Source organism: Urocitellus parryii, chromosome 9, assembly GCF_045843805.1.
Source record: "Urocitellus parryii isolate mUroPar1 chromosome 9, mUroPar1.hap1, whole genome shotgun sequence".
Taxonomy (NCBI): domain Eukaryota; kingdom Metazoa; phylum Chordata; class Mammalia; order Rodentia; family Sciuridae; genus Urocitellus; species Urocitellus parryii.
In genome coordinates, this window is record NC_135539.1 from 135,587,639 (window position 1) to 135,606,269 (window position 18,631).

The 18,631-nt window shown below is 37.3% G+C and overlaps 1 protein-coding gene across 4 annotated transcripts in view; it reads right to left on the reverse strand.

Moving 5' to 3' along the window:
• Nucleotides 1–957: 957 nt before the first annotated feature.
• Nucleotides 958–18,631, reverse strand: part of Rasal2 (RAS protein activator like 2) — a 346,050-nt gene continuing 328,376 nt past the window's right edge. For 2 of the 4 annotated variants that reach the window (XM_026388445.2, XM_026388443.2), the window contains exons 15-19: nt 16,219–16,353; nt 13,639–13,841; nt 12,398–12,485; nt 9,404–9,434; nt 958–6,653 (exon numbers count right to left, since the gene is read on the reverse strand). In XM_026388445.2, the coding sequence (XP_026244230.2) occupies nt 6,511–6,653; nt 9,404–9,434; nt 12,398–12,485; nt 13,639–13,841; nt 16,219–16,353 (600 nt within the window). In that variant the 3' untranslated portion in view covers nt 958–6,510. The remainder of the gene's footprint in view (nt 6,654–9,403; nt 9,435–12,397; nt 12,486–13,638; nt 13,842–16,218; nt 16,354–18,631) is intronic. The other 2 variants (XM_026388446.2, XM_026388444.2) reach the window with 1 other exon arrangement.

Sequence of the window (18,631 nt, forward strand, 5' to 3'; positions counted from 1 at the left end):
GAAGGAGGCTAAGAAAAATAAATAAAAAAGGGTATGGCAGGACATAAAGCGTACACATGTGGATAGAGCTAAGAGAACTATAGGACCATAAGACAGCATCAATAAGTTCCCTCTCTTTTCCTTTTTGGGATACTGGGATCAATTTCAGTACTTTGTACTTTCCCACTGAGCTATACTCACAGCCCTTCTTTCTTTTTGATGTTTCAGATTCAAGAAGTCTTAAAACTTATGTTAGGTAACCAGCAATTCAGATTGAAATGGGTCGGTTTTGAAGTGAACAAAAAGCAGCACAAGTCTACTAATTAGCAGTTTCCTTTTAAGCAGTTTTCTCTGGATTTTCAGTGAATTTGAGATTTTTAATTTCCAGAAGAACACTATTAGAAATAACTCAGAATATGTGAAGAGACATAGACCTAAAACTTACACAAAAGAAAACTACATATGAAACCCTCGCCTTGGATTTTATAGAATGAATTAGGTAAACAGAGAAGATGGAAGTATTTGGGAACAATAACCTTGAGAATGACACAAAGAAGGACACAAAGCCTGAATCAAACAAAAATTTTGAAAATAAATTCCATTAATCTCTTTGGGGAATATAAGAGAAAATAGTAGTGATTTCGGCAGGAACTGGAAGAAACCATTAGCCATAAACTATAAAAAAAATTTAAAATTTTTCAGAATGAAGAGCTCTCTAACATAATATAAACATGTTAATGTCAGTTATTTGTAGTTTTTTTGGTCCTATATCTAAGAAGTAGGTTTTTTTTTTTTGGTTATTTTTACCTGTAAGTTGGGAAATTCTAAGGCACGTTATTCCTAACATTAAAATATTTCTTCAGAATAATGTCCCTGCATACATTTCATTCTGTTTTGTTCACGTGTCCTCAGAACCCAGATGCATGCTAGAAGTAAGATAGTAATATGTCAAATACAGTAGCAACTTTAGTCTGAAATGTTTAAAGTTAAAGTTTATTTGTATTCTTTGTAGGAATATCAATAAAAGACCTCAAACGTATCTATATCTGTACATGTACAAGAACCGTCAAAAATTATTCACAGAACAAAAATAAATCTTCTTTAGAACAAACCCAGGTAATGAAATGCAGATATGGATCTCACATATGGAACAATCTAAGTGCTACTTAGCACAAAAATATGGCTTTAAAAATAAAATAAAATCTCGGGTTTTGTTTTTCTAAGGTGTATTTCTCTTTCTTGAAATAAAAAATAAATTATTTAGAGTTATCATTGTAAAATATTCATGTGTATTAACACATTCTTATTAAGGCCCTGGAGATGAGAAACAAAATCAAATTTAGAAGGTAAATTAATCAGAGGTGTAATCTGGGTAAATGTACTGCTGTTTGAGTTGATTTCAAGATAACTAAGAAATGTCTAAGCACCAGTCAAAATTTAACCTTTACTATTTTAGTTTTGTTGCAAGATAGTGGTAATTGAGTTGATCAGTATTTGACCTTTTGGTGAATTGGGAATTGAAATTTTCCCTTGGGAGCTTGGAAATGACACAAATATGGTATTTATACATAAATATTTGCACCCTCACACAGTTGATGGAGGCCCCTAAAACAGCTTCTGTGGAAATCTCCACTGCACCAATATATAGATCTGGTTCTAAGTCCCAAAATTTAAAACTTCCTAGGGAAAAAAATAAGGGACATTTGAATGAAAAATATCCATCAAGTAGGAAATTAAAATGCATGCTGCAATGTGGGCCAAAAGTACCACTTTCTTTCCTTGGATGGCTCACTGCATTTGCCAAGCCTAGTTGGGCTGGTTACAAACACGTGAGGATTAACTGACCCAGGAACCAAGGCTACTTCTTTCTGTGTCCTACAGTGATACTCAACTTTCTTTCTTTAACTCCCTTATGGTATCAGTAATGATATCTAGGGTTCTTGAGACAATGTCAAACCAAATCAAGTTCAAGTCATTTAACTTATATATACATATAACACATATAGTACATTTTAAAGAGAATAGAATGACTGTCATAAAATCTAATAAATGAAAACATAAAACCTAAAAACCCAAGAAAGTTTTGGAATCACTGCATTAAATGCATTAACATTCATAAAAAGGAAGCCCTAGGAATTGTGTTTTCTGTAACTGCCTTTCTATAATTGATGCATTTTAAGAGTGAGCAAGGGCTATAGATCCTCCTGTGTCCTGGACCTCCGGGCTACTAAGGAGACTGCTATGCATTACTTCTGCTCTGGATCATGTGTCCTCCTTGGGTTCTTTCTCATCAGATATTTATCCTATTTCATACAAATTTCATCACTTTTGTCCTTTCAAAACTCAAGAGCATTCATAACTGGGTCATGACGAGAATGCTTCTAGAACTAATAATCATTCAAAGATGAAGAGAGACTATTTAAAAATTCAACACCTCAACATTTCTTGCTTTTAAGAAACTAGCATAAGTCCTTTCAATTGATATGTTGATTAAAAAAAATGAAGTATACCAGGAAAAGGGCATGAAGGCAACTAACTACTGCTAGGGGAGCAAGGGATTTTACTACTGGACTTGAGAAAGGGAAGAACAGAGAAGAAAGCCCTTTTGGCTTTCTACAATTGGTAACAGAAGGTGGACTTGAAAACTGTAGCTGAAAATGCATGAACCATCAATCCACAATTTGGAGCCACTGGGTCTGATGCGGTGACAAGTCTAGTCTGGTTGTCAAGCTTGGGGTTCAGTCACAATGGACTAGACTAACAGGACTAAGGAAACCCTGAAGAGGTCTGCATTCTTCAGCTCAGTCCCATATAGTCTTCAGGAACTCCAAACTGGAGATGACTAGAGCTAAATCTGGATAGAAGCCTATTAAATACTAATGTAAACTCTCTTGATGTCAGTTGTCTTTCTCTGGGACTTCCAAATGAGAACTCTATTCCCAGTTTGGTGTACCCCCAAGGACACAGTGAAAGCCAGGGGTCTAAGGAAGGAATCAATATAATAATCCACAAAAAGGGAAGATCTGAAAAGTTTTCCCTGTAAATCAAGCTCAGGCTCAAGGACATAGAGTTAATACCTACAGCAGTCTTAGACAGAAAAATCTTAGCTCTTCTTTACTAGCCAACCCCATCACAGAGAATGGTGGAAGCAGACCAGTCAGAAAGCTAATTCTGGCCAACTTGTTATCAAGAGAAAAGCAAAAGCTATAGCTGCTTGATGACTTCATTTTGCAGACAGCCCTAGACCCAAAAAGTACTTTGATGGTAGTGCCTGGAACACAGTAAGTACTTAAGTGCTTGTTATAGTTATAATCTCCTTCATGCCATGGCTTTTATTGCAGAGGCTCAAGGAAGAACAATGGCCTGATGGAAATTTAACTCTTTTTGCTGCTTTGGTCTGAAAAACTTATTGCTCCAGTGATACAAAAGGGAAATGTGAAGCTCTTTGCATGAGTTCTATTAACATTTTCTTTGCTATTGGCCAAGATGGGTTGTTATCTAGATAAGCACTTTACAAGCACTTTACCTGAATTCCAAATTCCATTCAACTCTGGTACATTCTTACCCTACCATGTGGTGATACATTGGGAGAGCTAGGCAGCCATCTTAATCCATCAGCTTCTCTTCAACCACACACCTCCTTTTAGCAAAACAAAGATATGTGCCTACATGGGCTGAAGCAAAGTCAATTAACAATACCCCAATAAAAATTATACCCTATTAATTGCCTTCTTCCATACCTAAAAAATAATCTTTCAGAATAAATTCTATAGATTGCAGCTTTACTAAAGAAATACTCAGAAAAATATTTGGATAGGAGTAAGCTCAAAGGATAATCTAAAATTTAACATCTAACATCAACTCTGAACTTCTTTTCTTTTAATTATCCATTATTATTATCACTATTATTTTTAAGGTTTCTTCATTCAAGATAACCTGATGGTAGAGGGCTGCATAATTTGTCCAAATACTTTGGCCACTGAATTATCCAATGCAAATTGCCCTCTAAAGAGGTTCCAGAATGCCAAAAAGATATTTACTGAAAACATACTTGGTTTTTGTCTCCTTCCAACCCTTAATATGATAAGCCCATTGTAATCAATAACCAACCCTTGAAGAGCTTCCACACCTTAGTACAAGACATCACCCTTGTTACATACTTAAGGCCACTGAAACAACAGTCCTTTATACCAGGTTTTCTGCAGCACAATTGAAGACTTTTTACAAAGAATGGATTAAACATTGCTAGAGCCGAGAATAAGCCACAATCAAGAACAGATCTACGTTTATATCCTCCCTCATCCAACAAAGGACACTACTTCAGAACTGGCAATATTTTTTCCTGTTGAGTGATTTTGAGCACAGTGTACCCCCAGATTGGAGGAAAGAAAGAATTTAAGGGTCAACAAAATACCCAAGTTCCAAACAGCTGGCATGAAGTCTGCAGTTCTTCTAAGCACAAAAAACTCCTGTTAAAAGATTTCTGCCTGGAAGAAACAGGGGTTGTTATGAAGAAAACTATTTAAAAGGTGTGGGTTGGGGGGCTCTGGTGAGGTCGCTGAAATGCAAAGTTCAATACAAAGATCCACCTGAGAGAGATCAGAGTCCAAGAGTTGGAAGGCAAGCCTGGGATTCAGTGGAAAGGAAGGCTTGGTGTCTTAAGTCTAGGCTTCAGTCAAGAGGGTACTATACCTGTTCTCTTGTTCCCTTACAAGAAACATTCACTCTATGCACATGTCTCCCTTGGTCTTTTTCTCTCTCTTCCCTTTTTCCTTTAAAAACTTTTTTTTCTTAAAGTTTGTAATTTAAAATAACATTAACTTATTTGAAAAACATTGTTGCTTTCTCAATATAAAACAATAGCTTAGATCTTGCTTAAAGAGGATTCAAGACCCTTTTAACATTATATCTGTACATCTGACAGTGTAGAAGGCATGAACATTTCCTATTGTGCAATTATATGTACACATGTGTAAATATATATGTGTATGTATATATATATATATGTATATATATAATGTCTGCTTAACATGTAACATTCCATTTCTGGCAATCTAAGTTGCATTCCAGATGGCATTTCATACCTCTGGAAAAAAGGAAATCCTTTTCTATGACTTTTAATCTGTCCTATAATAAAGCCATGGAGGACAAATGTTGAGGCTGGGTCATTATTGCCAAATCTACAAGAGCATGGAAATAACAATTGGAATATGCCATTCTAACACTTTCGATTTTCTTTTCTTTCCCTCCCTTCCACCTCCTTCTTCTCCTTCTTCTTTTAAACAAGACTAATCACTCATAAGAGAGATTCTTCATATTTTGATTTCCTTTCCAAATTTTACTGAGGAAGAAGCAATTTAAAAGTTGAAGATGGAGATTAAATTACCTTGCCCATAGACTTGCTAGTATAATGGATAAAATCTTTATCCCAAACAAAATTACAGCTTACAAAAAGAAAAAATATATTTTTAACAGGAAATAGAGATTTCTGCTATGTTGTAGTTAGCCCTTTTCTGTGTGGAAGAAAGGGTGTTTATTTTGAATGGCTTAAGCACAGCATATTTGAATGACCTCTCCAGGGGAGAGTAATCCTGTTGATGACTGATGACTGCTCCCACCATGGGGAGGAAAGGGCAGTGGACATGTGAACATGGAGATGGCATACAGAGACACAAAATATTTAGTTTTACAAACTGTAAAGAGGAAAAAGAACACCCTTTATTACAACAGGAGTAAAAATTAAAAATCCCCATTATCTAAAACAGAAAATTTCCATCTGCTATAGACAGAGGAAATAAACATTGACAGGAGTTCAACAGAAATCACTCCTAAAGTCCGGCTGTGATGCAACTACTTTTATCTGTATCCTCAGAAACAGCAAATCCCCAAATCAGATTAACTGCCTGACAGAACCAGTCTTGGTTGATTAGTGGCATAAATTACTGTTTTGTATGGATCTTGGTATTTGCATGTTTTCCTAAAAGATGAGGGACTAGAGTGGGGTTTTTAAACTGGCAAATGAATCCCTGAAAAAACTCATTCTGACAATGTTCTGTTGCACTCTATGTGCTTCTATCAGATAGACACTTGGTCTCTACCTACTGAACCCATAGGCTCATATTTCACACATACATAATTCCTACTTTTCCTCCTCTAACAACTGCAGTGCTTTCAACAAGAGGAAAACAATAATAAAAATAGTAATAATTAAAAAGGTAATCTACATTATTAACTTCCTTTTGGTATATTACAGTGGTATTTTCTGTACATGGCCCAGAACTAAGTTCCCTATGTACATAGAGACATGGAGGGAAAGCATTGACCTTGAAAGTCTTCGTATTATGCCCTGAAAGACAAGGTTCCTTTCTTCATTTAAGAGTTTTTCCCCATATTTCTATTTTGACATAGCAACATTCTGTAAACCTCTAGGGGCTGGGTAAAGTGCTGGGGACAGGAGAGCTGGTAAATTTCCTTCTGTCTCCTTCCACAGTCTGTATTCACAGAGCCCATCAGCAGCTGCTGTTTTTGAATTCACCATTCTCCGTGATGGAAAGCTTGGTGGGGTTGGTGGGGGAGATGCCATTGCGGACCTGCATGCTGTACCGCTCCTTCACTTGGGTCAGCGCACTCATCAGTCTGGTGTTGGCTGAATCCAGGGACACGATCCGTTTTTCCTATAACACAATAACCATGGCTTTATTCAGGCTATATGGAGGACATAATGGCCTTTCTTTACTGGATGACTAGTCCAATGCTTTCTCTCATACAGCAGTACGCATGGTGCTTCCCAAATAAATGGAACATCTCTGCCTCTTTCTGCACACTGGTTAGGTTCAGCTGCCTCTCTTTTCTCTTTATTTTTCTCCCTCTTTTCTCCTTTCAGAATATCAAGACTTAATAATCTCTGGAACACTAGGCTGTCCTATGCAATGGACACCAAGTGTTTCTTCATATTATACAACTGAGGTGTCAAGTTGCCTTATTATATTTTAAGCACTTTTGGTCAAAATTAGAACATGGAAATTAGGTGGCAAAGAAAGAAGCACAAGAGGTTTCATTTCACAGAAGAGAAGTGCATGTGATCTATGTATGGGTTCTGACCCCCCCCCCCCAGGGCATAACAGTCACACTTGAAAGAATTCACATTGTGCTCAAAATTAAAACAATACATGGTGGCAGTTTAAAGTCACCAACAAGGTGAGGATGCAAGAGCAAGAAGAGATAAAAGCAGCCAAAAGCTCAGTCCAAGGAGTTATTTGAATATAGGGAGGGAGATGTGGCCAAAAGGGGGATGCTATAAACATAACACATGAGAACACACAGAGAACACGGGCTCCTAGACCCATTCCAGCTCAGAATCATTCCAGGAAAGCTGTCCAATACGCAGAATACTTTCATTTTACTTTGGAGTCTCTGAAAAAATAATGCTTTAGAATCAATATTTTGGAACCAAGCATTGTTGAATACACACACAATAAAACCAAGGGGGTGATGGGGAGAAAGGGTAAAAAAATTTAAATAAAGGAGAAAAAAAAGAATAAAGAAAAAAGAAAAAAAGTAATTTAAAGAAAAGTAGGGCAAGCTAAGTTTTCTTTTTTAAAAAACCATTTTATATCATCACAAAGATCAGGGGGAGACACTCATCTTAGCTTCAGCAGCTAGGCACAACATCCCAGAAACTTCCCAACATGAATCCATCATTTTCAGAAAATAAGCTTACACAGAGAAGGACAATCCTTACCCATGCTCATGAAATTAAAAAGAAAAGAGCCCCAAAGGAACAATCCTAAAGCCAAAAGGAGATTTCCTATCCTGTTTTTTTTTTAAATATTTAATTTGAAAAAATGTACCCAGGAAAAATCATGGTAAGTTGGAGTCATAGTAAGGCTCAGAGAGAAGGCAGGAGGGTTGAGAGTTGCTGTTGTTCCTTGCTATAAAAGCAGTAGCTACAAACGCCACCAATGTAGCTTGGCTTTGCCAGGATACAGGCTGCCAGGAATAAGCAGAATGAACACCACTGTCTTGGGGGTAAATTTTGGGTAAAACCCCAGAAAACTGGCATCAAGCAATGTTTTCCTTTCATCTCCTACTTTGCTGGGAGAGGGGCAATCTGTATGGCAGCAGTGCTCTTAGCTACAGTTTCAAAAGTATAAAAAAAAAAAAAAACACAAAAAACAACCCAACCCAAAACTTCCCACTTATGATTAGCCTTTAAAAAAGGCTGGGGATGTGGCTCAAGCGGTAGCGCGCTTGCCTGGCATGCGTGCGGCTCGGGTTCCATTCTCAGCACTACATAGAAACAAAGATGTTGTGTCTGCTGAAAAACTAAAAAAATAAATATTAAAAAAACTCTCTCTCTCCTCTCTCTAAAAAAAAAAAAAAATTCCTTTCCTGGATAGAGAAGTGGAATGGTAAGATATATAAAATCAGCATTACTTCTGGGTGCAGCGGTACATGCCTATAATCCCTGTGACCCAGGAGGCTAAAGCAGGAGGATCCCAAGTTCAAGGACAGCCTCAGCAATTCGGTAAAGGCATGTCTCAAACTTAAAAAACAAAATGCCTAGGAAGTAGCCTTGTGATAAAGCACCTCTGCTTTCAATCCTCAGGACCAAAACTAAAAAAAAAAAAAAAAAAAAAAGGGAAAAGAAAAAAAATCAGCATTATTAACTAACTACGAATCTGTTATAAGATACTTCTTTATTTTGGGAAAGGTAATTCACTGTAAGGACAGAAAAAAAACTCAACAAACAAAAGATAATAAGGCTTTAAAAAAAATTGAAAAATTATACCTAGTGGAGTTTACTGGAAAAACAAGTTCAAATCTTTTAAAAGCAAATAGGTAAGACCTGGCCAGTGGTTACCAGAAAACAATAGGTAGTGACAAATGCTCCCTGCCCGCTACCCCACTAACCCTGTATGGTAAGGAATGATCTCTGTAGTAGATTATTAAGGCCTCAAAACTAAGGAAAGCAGGATATTCCAGGGTTCATTAAAAAAAAAAATTAAGCATTCACAAAAACTGTTTCAGTCTTAAAGAGTCAAAAAGAAAGCTAAGAATGATTTAAATTCTTATTACATACAAAAGTAATAACGTAGCCAATGCCTCCATACCCCCACTATGCAGCTGAAAGCTTTCAAGTGGAGAAATTTCATTTAAAAGATTCCCCCACTGCCAACCTCAAAATAAAACAAAAAGTAAAAAGAGAAAAAAAAATCAAATAGGAACTTTTGAAAGTCAAGCTCATTTGGCAAAAACTGCTCTTGACATTGTGACTGCCTGAACTGGAAGGCAAAGCAATCTAATTATGCCTGACAGGAGGATTTCAATGTGGGGAGTGGCAGGAGCTGGAATGTGTAGGAGGCCAGTGCACTGGGTCAAGGCTGGGAACTGCTCAGCTAGAGAACGGACAGGGTTTACTTGCCTGTTTGAATAATCTCATTTCCATTTATGACCTGTAATTTAACACAGTGGAGATATCACTTGCAACAGTAACCAGGCAGCTGCTTTGCTTCTCATGGGAGGAAGCCCTTCTGTTCTCCATCTGAGTTACATGGAGAGAACCCGAGAGTCACAGCGTCCCTTCATGCTTGGGAGTGAAAGGTGGCACATTCCCTGTCTGATATTTAAGAAGTGTTTCCTTAGTACCATCATTAGGATCCCCATATCTGAGCTATAATGTACAGGACTGGTGATTCTACCACTTAACCACGGAGTGCTCATCTTTCTGTAGTTCTAGTTAGAAAGTGGCTGACACAGGCCTGTGCCTTGCAGCATGAACCGATTCAAGGAGAGGGAGAGGCTGAATTCAGTATGGACAAGTCTTTCCTGCAGGAGCACAGGGCTGCTAAGAGAGATGAGGAGTGAGAAGTACTAGAGGTTTCACTCTACCATAGAGGAAGCAACTTGATTCACTTTAGAATTTTTTTTTTTTTTTTTTTCACTATCAGTGGCACCAAGGGATACTTCAGGGATAGAAAAACATGCTACCTAACTGGGAAGCTTTTCACCGCCAAACATTCTAATAGATGATGCCAGAAGGGCTGCTCTGCTTCATCAAACACTTAAGAAGTAAGGTTTAGTCTTACAAGAAAGAATTGGAAACAAAAAATCATTCATTACAAAGGATGCCAAAGTATGTTCAAGTCTTTTGCTACAAGAGTTTAACATATCAGTAAACCAACAGCTGGGATTGAAACACTTTCCTTTTAAGAACACTACATATTTTAATTGTCTTTAGTGGTTATGAATTGTCTATGCATGGTGTAGTGTTTTTCAAAATGTGGTCAAGTGAATTCTCCAAGTATTCTTTAGGGATCCACAGTGAGTCTCTGCTAAAATAATTAATTGCATAGTAAAATCTAAAGTTAAATCTATCATATTTAATCAACCCCAGTATGTTTTGACCCATTAGTTGAAAGTGGTCTGTTGTTGAATGGCTACTGGGAGCAGCCGGATATTGATTATAGAAGGGGTACTGGTTCCATCAAAATAGTCCAAAGAACAAAACTATTTGACAACCATTGTCAGGAGGCCATCCTATAAGCCTAACATTGATTCTTTGAGGATAGCATTTCTCCCATCCTTGCACAGTGACACCCTCTGGTTAACTGAGAAGATGTCCTTTCTTTCCAGAGTTTTTGACCATTACCTCCCTGGCTTTTACCCTCTGTGACTATGATTTCTGCTACATACCCAGCTGTCTGCCCCTTGATGTCAAAAATAGGAGGCTGGTTGGGTAGAAACCGATAGAGGCTAATGATGGAGCTGTTCTGTCAGCCAACATGCACAGAATCATAAACATGGCGCAGCTAGGCTCCCTAGGCTCAAGACTGATTGCATTAGACTAGCTGAAATTATAAAAAATTCTATTTGATCTCACCAGTACTAAAATCTCTCCTGGTGTAGTTATTAAATCTCTCCCTGCTTTATATTGTTGTATTGAAATTCCAAAGGTGAAAAATTATCAGGATTAGTTTTCCTAATTAAACTGCCTTCTTTATCCAAGCTGTTTTGCTAAAAATCTCTGGGAAGAGTTTTGATAATATGTACAGCAAAGTAGCCTTGTCCCCACTACATCTCCCTTACCCACTATGGGGTACTGAGAAAGATTTTAAATAAGGGACCAAGTAAAATAACCGCAGATCTTTCTTCTGGTTCTTAGTAGGTTAAAATATCCAGAATCTTCAGATTCAAGAGTCCAAAATATTTTGGGAGCCCCACAGATGAGATAGCATCACAATGCACAAATTCCAAAGGTGAAAAATTATCAGGATTAGTTTTCCTAATTAAACTGCCTTCTTCACTCTTAAGATTAGTGTCTTTAAAGAGAAGGAGGCCCACAAAGCATTCTTTCATGACTATGATTTCAGCCACACTCCTGATTCCTCTGAAAAAAACAAACCTATCCCATATTGATCCTGTAAGAAAACTAGACTGTTAGGTGCATGCTTAAGAATATTGGAGGCTCTAATATACACTGACTACTGGCTGATATGGAGAGAAGACAGTAGAACTTTTATGCATAAAGTCTTTGCACTCATTTCATAGCTTAAGGGTGAGAAATGCAAACATGGCTGGTTGTCTTCAGAGAGGTGGTCCATTCACTGGCTGGGGGACACTATCAAAACTGCATCTGCCTTTTGTTATTTGTTTCATGCCAAGAAATACAACAACCACAGTTTGTACTGATAAAAGGAAAAGGAGTTAGAAACATTTCCTGCCTAATTTTGCTCTCATCACTGATGTATTTCTATGAGGTGGCCAGGTGGTGTCACAGGTGTAAGCTACTGTGAACAGAGACCTAGATTTGGATTTCATCAACCTTTTCTTATAAAATTTTATCTAAAGAGACTCTCTAAATACAGCACCAACAAAGAAGGGCAGCCAAGCACATTCCAAGCATCAATGCCAAACCCTGAACCAAAAGAATAACAAGGAAAGGTGCCTTCTTCAACCTTGTTTTCCTTCGCAATTCCATTACTGTCTGGGGCCAGAAGTTCATGGGGCCAGAGGCAGTGGACGTGACTGACAAGACCGTGAGCAGCACAGCCAAACAATGGTCAGTGGAAGTCACAAGCCAGACACATGCAGTGCACTTTTCACAGTTGACCCCTCAGAGAATCCCCTCCTTTCCACAAGGAAAGAAGCAAAGCCCATCATGCACTCGGTTGAGATCTGTCAAACAACTATACTAAACACACTAATACTCTGCTGTGTTAACAGACTTGTCATCAGTGAAAGAAAGGAAAAATAATGGAGCCCATGTAGAAATTGATTTAATCTTCAAAAGATAATGCCAAGAACTTCTCAATGCCTTATTTTTAGGATACCTGCTTTGCCATTTGCAAGGATGGGAAGTCAGAAAATAACAGTTATTACCAATGAGTACCTTCTACTAGATCCAGAGTCTGCTTACCTGTGCATCAATAATTTTCTGCTTTGCATCAATAACTGCTTGCATCTCAGCATGGTCCTTCTTCAATTCCTCTTCCACAGCCATTAGCCTAGAATGTGGCAACAAGGGGGTATCAACACTTTCAAAGACAGGGCTAGGTAATATGAGAACAAGAAACTTAAAACTCACCATAGTTCAAGATTTCTCTTCTTCCTTAATAAAGACCTACAATCTTCTCTTCTTTCCCCTCTCTCACCTTGGAAGTAGACATCCAAGGTTGATTTCTCTAACTGCAACTGTATTCCATCCATTTTTATCTACTTTGGAGCAAAAGTCCTGTAATCGTTCTCTCCTCTTATCAGATTCTTCCCTCAGCACAATTTACTTTATCTTAAAATATCAAACCAAATCAATAAAGAACAAATTATCCTTTCCTAATCTCAACTTGCATGATATTCTCTGTCCTATTTTTCTCTTCCCTTACACAGATCAGTTTCTTCAAAGAGTACTGTACACTTAGTAGGTCTAGTTTATTTCTCATCCACCACTCACATTTCAACCCAGGAAGACTGTCAATTACCCCCATACTATTAAAATAACAGTCCTTTTCTGTCCTTCATTCACTTGACCTGTCCACAGCATTTGACAATATTGAAGCCTGGAGTCCAACTGTCTGCTATCAAATTATGGTGTACCACCAACTATGTGACCTTGGGCAAAAGACTTAGTGAGTCTGTTGCCAGTTTCTTTACCTGTAAAATGAGAATGATAATTCTCATTATCAAGTGAAGATTTGTAGGAAAGTGCCTGGCCTATGGTGAATGTTCTGTAGATGTGCAAGTGGAACTGACCTCTTCCCCTTTCCCCTAGCTTGGCACTGGCGGCACTCTCTTGTGGTCCTCTGGCCCTATAGACATCTAGTGAAACTTCTTTCTGTTTCTGGACTTGCTCTGGAAAACTAAGTTTTAGATACTGGATACTTAGATTTTTAAAACTCAGTTCTCTTCTAAAGCTTTTCAAATGAGCCACTAAGTTTTCCTTTTATATAATTGTTATGGTTAAAGAAAAAGCCTACCTGATCTTTGTAGGAAGTGCACACTAGGTCTCATATTTAGGATGCCTGAAGAGATAGTCATCATATCTGTACTGAGTACCACAGGTGAAATGGCTTTTGTTGCCATACCTTTAAAAGTGTTTGGATCATTCTCCCACCTTGTTGTACCTCTAACTAGCCCACATCTGCCACCAGGTGGTTCTCTAACCTGCTGATGATGCTTTTCATCTGGCTGTCTTTCTCTTCCTGTTGCCTGCGCAGTCGCTCCTCACTGTCCTCCAGCCTGGCCTTGTATTCCAGCAGCAGCTTCTGCATCTGCTGCTCCTGCACCAGCAACCGGCGTTCATATTCCTCCAGTCGCCGGCTAGACACTCTTAGGCGCTCCTTCAGTTTGCTAATTTCTTGTTCATACTAGAGTAAAGGAGAAGAAGCATCCACAAAACAAGGAGAAGTTAGTGATTTGCTTTTTAATGAAAGAAACCCTAGGCAATGTAGCTAGATGCTTCTAAGTTGCCATTCCTTATACTACTGCTATTGATTTAAAATATCAATTGGCATAGGGGTTGGGGATGTGGCTCAAGTGATAGTGCGCTCACCTGGCATGCGTGAGGCACTGGGTTTGATCCTCAGCACCACATAAAAAGAAAATAAAAATATTGTGTCCACCTAAAAAAAAAAACCTAAAAAGTAAATATTAAAAAAATATATATCTTGGGCTGGGGATGTGGCTCAAGTGGTAGCGTGCTTGCCTGGTATGCGTGCTGCCCGGGTTCGGTCCTCAGCACCACATACAAACAAAGATGTTGTGTCCACCAAAAACTAAAAAATAAATATTAAAAAATTCTCTCTCGAAGATGGGAGGGGAGGGGAGGGGGGATAGTAGGGGATAGGAAAAGTAGCAGAATACAACAATTACTAATTGGGCATTATGTAAAATTGTGGATGTGTAACCGACGTGATTCTGCAATCTGCATTTGGGGTAAAATTGGGAGTTCATAACCCACTTCAATCTAATGTATGAAATATGATATGTCATGAGCTTTGTAATGTTGTGAACAACCAATAAAAAAAATAATAAAAAAAAGAAACCAAAAAAAATGTGAAAAAAAAATTCTCTCTCTCTCTCTCTCTCTCTCTCTCTTTAAAAAAAAAATATATATATATATATATATATATATCTGGGCTGGGGATGTGGCTCAAGCGGTAGCACACTTGCCGGGCATGCGTGGGGCGCTGGGTTCGATCCTCAGCACCACATAAAAAAAATAAAATAAAGCCCTCAAAACAACAGATGATGTCTTTTAAAAAATTATCTGTACAGCTAGACATTCTTTACCAAAAACTAAAAAATAAATATTAAAAAATTCTCTCTCTCTCTAAAATATATATATATATATATATATCACTTGGCATAAATGTTTATAAAGCTTTGCCCTCCTTCTGGACATATTTTACATTTGAATTTAGCATTCAAAATTTTACAGATTTATGTACCTCTCTCCACATTAAACTACCAGTTGCTGCAAGCCTCTGATCACTGATGGTATCAAATGGGAGAAAAGAAAAGAACAAACACTTAGAAGCCTAGTAAAAGCTGGCCATCTTATAAGAGAGAGTTATTTGTGTATCATCACCTGTACTACAGGATCTCTGACATATTTTGTCTTATCAGAATGCCCTTCCTTCGTGCTACTAGAATCAGCCCTTAGAGAACAAGCAACATTTCTATAATGTTAAGCCACTAAGTTAATAAATAGAATTTAATGGCAGAGTAGGCTATTACTGCTTTCTTCCTAGCTATGAAAGTATAAAATAGTCATAAGCACTAAGCAAAGGCCTACCTGTTCTCTAGGGTTGATTAAAATAGACTCTTGGCTATTTTCATGATGTGGCTCATCTGCTCAATTTGGCATCACTTGCTGGAATGTACATCTGTGTTCTCACTAAGCAGCCTATAGAAATTCAGTAATTCAGTTGGTTAAATGATCCTTTTTTATACTAAATTTGCCATGGATGGTGCCTGAGTATAATGGAATGTCAAATTTTCTAGGTAAGGTGAGAAGTATATGCCTTTTTAATATTCATTAGTAATTAGTGATAAACCTGCATGGTGTATTGTAAAATGCAATTTACATAGTATTATCTAATTTATTTGATGACCAGCTATTGCTCACCCAACATTATGGTTCCAGAAAGTCAAAGGTAAGGTTTGAAGAGTTACACTGTTTTAATAAGCACAGTTTATACTAATAAGTAAGAAGTAGTGAATTGTCTGGTTGTCAATTAAATGTGATAATGCTATACATTATGTCAAGGTTATTGTTTGATAATCCTTTTTAAAATTTCTTTTTTAAAAAAAGCCCTCAAAACAACAGATGATGTCTTTTAAAAAATTATCTGTACAGCTAGACATTCTTTACCAAAAAAGGCAAAACCCAAACAGTTAAAAACCCCCAAATTCCAAGTCAAATTGTTACCAAGAAATAGAAAATCTAGTTCTATGGCAATTTTGACCTTGGTTGAAGACTAACAACTGGTTTATAGAAATGCTAAAATGATTAGATGAATATCAGAGTGTCCTACAGATCAAACAATCTATATAAAAATAGTAGACATTTCCCACACATGTTCAGAGAGGCTACACTGACCAATCGTGCACTGGTGTGTATCAGGTTAACCTAAGAGGAAGAGTGAAGATGGGGGCAGTAGGAGATCATAATTCTTGGCTTTCCTTTCTAGCGGCCTAGATTTGTGGAGGCAACAAGTCAATAAAGATAGACTGCTCTACCTTCTCAGCATGCTTAGCTTCATCTTGATTTTGCTCAGTTTCTTCAACATCTTCTTCATATTGTCCATTGTTCAGAACCCATGCTGCTGTCCTCTCTACTGGAGACATGGTGGCAGAGTCCACAGGTGACTGAACCTGTATCAGAAACAGGTATTAGCATTTCCCCAAACAGCTCACCCAATCAAGTTACACAAAGACAGCTATTCTTAGAAGACATAACTGTGATCCCTCAGTTTCAAATGCTGTTTAAAACAAAATATTTCTTCTTTCTAGATATACGTGACAATACAATGTATTTTGGTATATTACACATACACAGAGTATAACTTATTCTAATTAGGATCCTGTTCTTGTGGTTGTACATGATGTGGAGTAACCATAGTCATGTATTCAAATACAAGGCTAGGAAAGTTATGTCCAATTAATTCTACTGTCCTTCCTATTCCTCGCCCCACCCTTCCCTTCCTTCCCTGTTGTCTAATCCAATGGACTTCTATTCTTCCCTTCCCCACCTTCCCTTGTTGTGAGTTAGCATCCACATATAGGAGAGAACATTTGGCCTTTGTGACTGGCTTATTTCACTTAGCACGATAGTCTCCAGTTCCATCCATTCACCAGCAAATACCAAAATTTCATTCTTCTTATGGATGAGTAATATTCCCCGTGTATATATACCACATTTTCTTTATCCATTCATCTATTGAAGGACACCTAAGTTGGTTCCATAGCTTGGCTATTGTGAATTGAGCTGCTATAAACATTGATGTGGCTGCATCACTATAGTAGGCTGACTCTAAGTCCTTTCAGCAAAGTAGCAGGGTATAAAATCAACATCAATAATCAATTGCATTACTCTATGTCAAGGACATATCAGCTGAAAGAGAAATCAGGGAAACTATCCCCGTCACAATAGCCTCAAAAAACAAAACAAAACCAAAAAACCCATCAACAACTTCGGGATCAATCTAAAAAAAGAGGTGAATGAAAACTACAGAACACTAAAGAAAGAAATTGAAGAAGACCTCAGAAAACGAAAAGATTTCCCATGCTGTTAGCTTTAAGTTTTTTTAAAATTTTATTTTAAGTTTTTTTTGTTTTGTTTTTAAGATTTTATTGATGCTAGGGTAATTAGGGGTAAGGAATGGAATATCCATTTGTATAAGAACAAACTATTCTGAATAGGAATTTGTACACATTGCATCTAAGAACCATTCTTTTTCTCCTTCCAAAGAAAGCCAATGCCTCAAAACTATTAATTTTTCCAATGGTCCAAATGCTATAAGGTACCAAATTAACTATTAAAATTAAGATAATGGAATGAGAGAAAGAAAGCATAACTTAATCATTGATTCTTCAAGTGAGAAAAAACCTGTTGAACCTAGAGATGACCACAGACCAAAGAACTGTTCAATGTTAAACAAACACACAAGGTGACCATTCATACATCAGAATGCCAGACAGTTTTCATATTAACCATTGAGAGAAAGAGAACAAGTGATACTTGTTATTTTTACAGAATTCTGATTCCTGGTGGGTTAAGACTACTCAGAAGTCCACGTTTTAGAATCTAAAGTTTCTTTTTCTTTCTTTCTTTCTTTTTTTTTTTTTTTGAGAGAGAGAGAGAGAGAGAGAGAGAGAGAATTTTTTAATATTTATTTTTTAGTTTTCAGTGGACACAACATCTTTATTTTATTTTTACGTGGTGCTGAGGATGGAACCCAGTGCCCTGCGCATGCCAGGCAAGCACACTACCGCTTGAGCCACATCCTCAGCCCCTCTAAAGTTTCTTGATGAATTTAGAATCCAAATGATGAGTACTGGATAGTGTAAGACACATTTGTATTCAGTTAGATTGCAAGATAAATTTTTCTTTTCCAATATAAATATGAAAGTGTTAAGATTATGGCCTTGAGGAGCAACTATGGAACTTAGTAGTTAAGTCATTTATCTCTTAAATACCATTTTCCTAATTTATTGAAAAAGAACAACACCATCATAATTACCACACCTATGCTGACCATCTCAAAGTCTCATTATTCATGAGACTGAATAAGATAATGTGAAAGTTCTTTGGCAACTTCAGAGTGCAATGAAGAGGTTATATGCCAGTTATTACGATATTTATGTTTTGAAAACTAGGATTCAATATTCAATTTTGTATTAGGCTACTGAATACTACTAGTGCTTTCTCCACCAAGGATATTGGGAATATACAATAATTTTTTCCCCTTCTGGCTTGCCAGAGAGAAAAAGAAAGTGAGCATGAAAGAGAGTGAAAGAGAGAGTGTATTCTTTGTATGTCAGTTAGCTTTTGATAGTTAAAATGTATTTGTATTTTGAGGACCATTAATCCATAATTTCACAATTGAAGGGAATTTTCTCTCAGGCAGAGCCATATACCTTAAGAATCTTT